A 7,883-nucleotide genomic window follows, 5' to 3' on the forward strand; every position below is an offset into this window, starting at 1 on the left:
CCCCGTCATCAAACATGCTCGCCCTTTCAGCCGTGAAGTCGTTATAATGTGGCGGCCAATCCCACTATTTGTTGGTAAAGAGTAGCCCAAGAGTTGACAGGGGCTGGTGTTAACTAGCTGCTTTTCCTCTAGTCTATCACTTCAAAATCAGAGAAGGCTAGCGCAGATAGCCCTCAAGTAGCTTTGCGCGAAATTCAACAAACAAACAAACAAAGCATGTATGATATATAATGTGAAGCCCCTTGCTACAGGTGGTTTTATTGTACTTTGAAAACGGTTCGTAAAGTATTACTTCTGCATGAACAATGTGGACTAAACAATGAGTTTGCAAGAATAAGTAGTGTGGCATGTGAAACATACCAGATTTTATGTTCACCTAAGATGTTCGAAACATTTTGCACATTTCTATAGATTTCACAATCGGGTACTGCTCGCGGTATACATCTGATTTATTAGCGAGTACCCGATTAACTATGACAATGAGTAACTAGAAAATCTACACATCCTTCAGTAGGTCTGTAACATTTCCTGATTGGCTAAAGGACATGCCAATCAGTGATTGCCTTACCGGTCTACGTTGATCTGACTTATTTTATAAGCCGTACTATTTCCTATAGATCATTTTCCAAACGGTTCTGCTATGATCAGTGCCTGGCGAAAAGCTTTTGCAGATATTTCCTTTGCAACATCTCAACCAACAATTGGTCCAGTTATCAACGCTATTTTCAAGTTGTGAACAACTCGACTTTCAAGATTTACGTATCTACATGTGCCGATGTTTCCATTTATCAACGTTATATTTTAAGATCTGTGCAAAAACTCAGCTAACAGATGTTTCCGCATATAAAAACGTTTTTAAACACAAATGTAACTGACATAGTTTAATAGTTTTACTCACCAAAAATAATAGTAGGGACACAAAAATAATTAACTTTCACACAGGGAGGGAGAGGAAGACTCAGTACTGGTACTGATGTCTGCCTTACCCAATAATTCATGATCATCATCTTCATAATCACCTTGATGTGGTGTAGGCTCAGCTCTTTTGACAAAGAATGCGTCGAGAGTTGTTTGCTGTTTCTGCTGCATCTTCTCCTTGTAGTAGTGCATGATGTCATTCTTCTCCTTGTAGTAGTGCATGATGTCATGTAGTCCTCTCGTAACTTTTAGGTTGAGTTCACGCCTGGGATCATTAGCACTAAGGATTTGCACCACTTCTACAAAGTCAAATGATTGGGATAAGTGGTTGGTAGTTAACTGAAGTTGTGTGGATGGTGTTTCAATAACATCCTCCTCTAATGAATCTCGATCTTGTTCCAACATTATCAGTTTCTCATTCAACATATCTTCTCAATGGGTCTTTAATAACTCAACTTCGATAATATCTTCAAAACCACCCTGTCTTGCAAGTGCCATAATGTCTTGGTGCACTTTCCCAGCACTCTCTGCTTGGGGGAACCCTGTTAAGTCGTTGGTACATTCTGGCCATACTTTTTTCCATACATCATACATAGTTGACTCCTTCACTTCATCCCACGACTTGGTGATGTTGCCTATTACATTCACAATGTTATATTTCTTCCAGAAATCACGAACTGTAGGCTTATCCTTTTCATCAGTAGCTTTAATCAGTTCTTTCAGAGTTCTATGTAAGTAATATCTCTTGAAATTGGAGATAACACCTTCATCCATTGGCTGGAGCCATGCAGTTCTGTTCTTGTGGATTTACTCAACTCTTACATCATCAGAATGATCATTCAAGTTCATAGGATGGTTTGGTACATTGTCTAAGATGACTAATGTTTTGTTGGCAATATTACGTTTGGCACAGTACTTTTCAACAGCAGAACAGAAAACATTGATGAACCAGTCTTGAAAAATACTTAGTCATCCAAGACTTCTTATTTGAGCGCCAAATCACTGGTAAATTAGGCTTGGCATATTCCTTTAAGGCCCTTGGAGTTTCGAAACTGGACACTAGTAAGGGCTTTAATTTAAAATCTCCAGCAGCGTTGAGTCAGACGATCTTTCGTAGCCTTGAATCCTGATTGGATCCTGATGCAGACTTCTCTTCCCTAAAAATAAATGTTCTATCTGGTATACGTTTCCAGAACAACCCCGATTCATCCACATTGAAGACTTATTCTGGATTGTAACCCCCTTCTACATCAGCACTGACAGTCTCACCTTTTAGTTTTATGTTGTGCAAGTTAATGTGCTTCCTGAACCTATCAAACCACCCTTTACTTGTCAGGAAGGTTTTTTTCTTCAGAACTACCACTACTACTTTGTGCAATCATCAAATCATCATACAAGCTTTTTGCCTTAGGTTGTATAACCATCTTGTTTAATGGCACATTATGTTAGATCTGGCCATCAATCCACACACTCAGTAGTCTCTCCGTATTAAACATCACTTCACTTTTATTAAAATACAATGTATGAGCACTTAGAGGTGTACCTACTTTAGTACTTGCCTTTATTTTCACGTATTGTTCCCACTGTAGAGGTTACAAGCCCTAAAGTTTTAGCAATAGAGCTAAGTTTCTCTCTGGCATCAAACTTCCTCAAAACATCAAGTTTCACATCCAAAGTAATTCCTTTCCATGCTCTCTTGGGTGTGCTACTTGTACTTGAATGCCTCTTTCCATGCTCTCTTGGATGTACTACTTGTACTTGAATGCCTCTTTCCATGCTCTCTTGGATGTACTACTTGTACTTAAATGCCTCTTTCCAGAAATCTTTAATAAGGGTAATACATTGCAGAGTCTTGAAAAACGATGCAAATAATAATTACGTGACCGTATGACGATCGTAACAAAAGCATTTGCTAATATGAACAAAGCGCGCCATCTACCTCACTGACGCTTGGAAATGTGAGCTGTATTTAAAAAAAAAAATGGATGTTTATTTTTTCCATTTTTTGTTTATTTACTGTTTACCTTTATTCAAAATTCCGTAAGGGCAAATTTACGGTTCGTAACCCGAATTTATTGGCCATGCTATATAATTTCCGCATGGGCGAAATTCCATAACCCGAACTCCCGTAACGCGAGGACAGGCTGTATTCAGACATACTTCTTGTTAGGCTTAACCATATGCCTACCCTGTTTTTTCCTGTATATAATTTATTGATACTTCGGAAAAGTAATTTTACACAAAGCAAAGAATGAGAGCTTGGAAAATAGTTGATACTAGAACTGAAGTATTAGAAAGATCGTAAAAGTTTCCTTAAAGTCCTTGAAAGGCATGAATCATCCAAGTGAATGAATACCATAAACAACATTGCTATACGGTGTAAAATTTTAGAAAAGTCTGTCCCAATACGAGGTTCAATACTTATGAAACTCAGAGAAAAGCACAAGATATCTAACATTATTTACTACAACATTACGGCAACAAACCTCGTTAACATTTTACTCACTTTCCACTCAAAACTCTGAAAGCTAAACACTTGATTTGGAATCGTATCAATTTCTAGTTTATCTTTCGCTTTGAGATAAAACTGTCGTCGAAACTGATTCAAAGATATTAATTGTCAATGCTTACCAACTTAAAAAATTATATTAAACATGACAAACATTTTAAACAATCAAAATATTTCAACAATATACTTATAAATGCCAAATCTTGAGCTTCAAATATTCAACATTATCTGATATAGAATCCGAAAAGTTAATTTTTTTCCACGTTTATCTTATCTCGTTATAAACATCAGGAGACTTTTCACACATTATCCTGAAACTGCAATTATTAGGTAGATATTATCATTAACTTCTGGTCAAAGCAAGTTGACTAAGTAAGATACAAGTAGAATGAAGTTAACAAAAACAAATTATTCATAAACTGTATAATTATCATGAGTAAAATGTAACATTCTGTTATAAAATATTCTTTGAGACAAATGTGCAATTACAAGAAAGTTACAAGTTTATTATCAAACCAATTGCAGCAATTTCAAACCGAGTTACCTAAAACCTCCACCAGATTAGCCAGTGCGACGCCATCTTGGAGATCTGTTCTAAGATCATTGACAAGACGAGAACCAGAACGTTTCTTCAGTTGTACGTTGATCCACGCTGTGTAGGCACGAAGCTGTGACTTAAAACAACAATATAAAAACTGTGTAGGTACGAAGTTGTGACTTATAACAACAACAATGGATAAGTTGTGACTTAAAATAACAGTATATAAACTGTGTTGGTACAAAGATGTGATTTAGAACAACAACAATAGATAAGTTGTGACTTAAAATTACAATAGTTAAGCTGTGTTGGAACGAAGTTATGACTTAAAACAACAACAGGTAATCTGTGTAGGCACAAAGTTGTGACTTAAAACAACAACAAACATGCGTAGGTACGACTTTGAATGAAAGCATTAAATCATGTGTTAAGAAGAAAGTGTCAGTTCCTAACGTAGAATAATTATAAAGATATCAAACAAATACGACAAATGGCGAGCTCCATTAAGTTACTCCATTTATTTTAATGGATATTACGTCATCATGTTTTGTTCAAACTACTTACTATGAATTTCCAATGGCTATTTTAACAAAATCTACAGCTGTTGATTTCGCATTTAGAAAAACCGACGTAAACAAAACTGTAGTAGTAGACAGTTTTTCTAAGACAATGTGAACGCTCATCATAAAAACAACGTAACAGTACCTAGTCTAAACACCGTTCTTAGATGGGTTTCCCCGACTGACGTGGAACGTGTATTCCTACATATGGAACTTTCTCTACTCGTTAATTCATTGTATTTCTATTAAAGAATTGGCACTACTCTACACAGATATCGCTAAATACGGTAATAAAAAAATCCGTGCTCTGTAATTCACATTCACATCGCCTTTCATAATTTCAGTAAAATGTATACTAAACTGGAACTTTGCCAAAATATTCACGCTTCAACGCGTATCCATACAATTACAAGTTATTTTAACCACACGTCCAGAACACATGAATACTCAACTGTGATGGGTTTTATATTATATACTTACTTATATTTCTGACAGAAAACATTATACTTACTATTAGCAAAGCCTTAGTTTATTGTTGGGCAAAACTGAATTCATACTTGCACGAATTACTAGAATTGGCTCTTTAGAAACTTTAGTAAAAAACATTCTTAGGCCTAAATCAGTGGTTTGATTGTACGAATCTTCAAGCGCAAAGTACGTGCTGTAACGGGTGACTAATTCTTTGTGTGGTGGTGCATGAATGTTTGTCTGTCTGTGACGTTGTTCACTCTGAAAAAAAGTTCGCTCACAGGTAGAGGATAATCCAGTAAAAGTTTGAAAAAAATCACGACCTTGAGAAAGATAACAAAACGATTAAAAACATTGGAATTATTCACTAGACAAGTTCTTAACTGCTTTGAAAGACTTTGTAACGTCTCTAAAATCAATTTCGAACACCATATCTAAAGTTATTTCTTAAGCGTTGAGCTTGTTTGTGTTTAAGTGCAAAACTACACACAGTGAACTGTGCTCACCACGGGTATCGAAACCCAATCTATAGAGTATAAACCCTCAAGCTTACCGCTGAACCACTGCGGACATACGTTGATATTTCCCCAAATGCCCGACGAGAAACATTTAACGTTTTGGAAAAGGTTTGTCCCTCAGTGTGAAAGTTAGGTTACTAATGTGATAATCTCAGGTACAGTGATTACCTTTAAAGTAAGGATGGTAACCACAGCTGGAGGAACAAGATGAAGAGACAAAATACAATGTACAATAAAGGGCAAATTAATCTTTATTTAACAATACATTAGGCACTTGCACAAAGACACATGACAGAACTGTTCTCTATAGAGTTCTGAATCAGATCAATCTCAAATCAACGTATTTTAGTGTTTTCTACAAATATCACTAAACGCACAACAAAGTTCACTTCGTTACAGAAACTATATATATATAAAAGTAGATAATTCAACAGCAACTAGTTCCATGAGAGAATTTAAGTGATTCCAATAGGAAATTAACTAATGCAATGAGTAACTAGAACGCTAATAAATCAGATGTATACCGCGAGCAGTACCCGATTAACTATGACAATGAGTAACTAGAACGCTAATAAATCAGATGTATACCGCGAGTAGTACCCTATTAACTATGACAATGAGTAACTAGAACGCTAATAAATCAGATGTATACCGTGAGCAGTACCCGATTAACTACGACAAAGAGTAACTAGAACGCTAATAAATCAGATGTATACCGTGAGCCTGTCCTTTGCCGCCAAAAAGAATTCCTATACTTTTATGTGTTTTAATAAAGATGTCTTCCAAAATACAGAGATGAAAGGTCGACCGACCATTTGCAATAATTTCAAACTTGCTATCCGTGTAGTTGTCAGCACCAGTCGGGTTCACTAGTAAATGCTGGCCAATCGCTGATTCACATTTTGGTGGTAGAACTTTTGTTTTACAGGAGCGACATGGTAAATTCTTTTCTTTCACACTCTTATTTCCTATGGGTGTGGGTACTTATTGTTTAATTCTAATCTGTAATCTTTGTGAAGTGCGACCTGCGTACCGACATTCGTTATATTTTAAGACCTGTCCAAGAACTCAGCTAACAGTTGTTTCCGCATATAAAAGCTATCTTCAAATAAGCATGGTCTTTGAACAATGGTCTCTGGAGATAAATCTAATCACGTTGGTGAATGTCTGAGATAATATTTAGGTTAATTTATACTAAAGCTCTTTATAAACTGATTTCCTGTAAAGAGTAGATATGTCATTTCTTCCAGACCATGCCTTTTGTCGTAAGATCACAGAACGTTCAAGTATATCACTGTATTGAATACGTCCGCTATGGTATTCCCGATATTTTTTGTTTCAATAACAGAGTGATATGACATCAGACTATTTAGCACATTCCCTGACAAATTCTCAATATCTGTGTGAGAATAATCTAATTTTTACAGTTATACCCAATATTCTGTGTTGTGATATATCAGATGAAATATATTAGTTTTTATTTTCATTATGTTAAAATAATGCATAACAATAGAACAAGTTGATTCTCAAGCTAACGTCATTGACTGTCACATGACTAATGTACAAAGGTCAGTTGAAGGTAAGTAGAATGTACACAAAAATAGTGTGCTAGCCAAAATTTACTAGACTTGTATGAAAGTTAATTTCATCTTGGCAATTCAGCATTTTATAATTCATACATGTTCTGTTATTTCTAAATGCCAAAGGGTACGAAGCTGTCAGTGGAAGTTGCCCTTCAGATAAATTGATGATCACAGCCCAAACTATAAGGTGGATGATACTGATATATTTTTTTTTACATATCTAAACAAATATACCCGAAAGAAGACAAGTGATGCATTTATCTTGGTAAGTTATATTTATAAACAAGAGTAGTTTTAAACTGTAAATATTTGAGTTCTAAACGAAAACAGAAAATAACATCCTAATTTACCCTATAATCTTGAGAATGTCATGTATGTACATTTAACTTTCTGTATCGTTATGTAAAGTGGAAGAATAGATAAATTTGTTTTTATTGATTATTACGTTTAGTGACATACAAAATCTGTTCTTCATTATTAGGTGGCCCGGCATGGCCAGGTGGTTAGGGCGCTCGACTTGCAATCCCCGAATCCCTGTCCCACCAAACATGCTCTCCCTTTCAGCCGTTGGTGTGTTATAATGTGACGGTCAATCCCACTATTCGTTGGTAAAAGAGTAGCCCAAGAGTTGGCGGTGAGTGATAATGACTAGCTGCCTTCCCTCTAGTCTTACACTGCTAAATTAGGGACGGCTAGCCCTCGTGTAGCTTTGCACGAAATTAAAAAAAAAAAAAACATTTGATGTTCTAAATGAAAATATCTACAGAAAGCTAAGAATACAATTTTATA

General features: G+C 35.8%; 1 protein-coding gene across 1 annotated transcript in view; it reads right to left on the reverse strand.

Moving 5' to 3' along the window:
* The window catches only part of LOC106472841, a 10,405-nt gene extending 9,061 nt beyond the window's left edge, over nt 1-1,344 (reverse strand). Inside the window, exon 1 of the mRNA XM_022401383.1 lies at nt 987-1,344. Coding sequence (XP_022257091.1) covers nt 987-1,344 — 358 coding nt within the window. The remainder of the gene's footprint in view (nt 1-986) is intronic.
* Between the last annotated feature and the right edge of the window lie 6,539 nt (nt 1,345-7,883).

Source organism: Limulus polyphemus, unplaced genomic scaffold, assembly GCF_000517525.1.
Source record: "Limulus polyphemus unplaced genomic scaffold, Limulus_polyphemus-2.1.2 Scaffold5655, whole genome shotgun sequence".
NCBI lineage: Eukaryota > Metazoa > Arthropoda > Merostomata > Xiphosura > Limulidae > Limulus > Limulus polyphemus.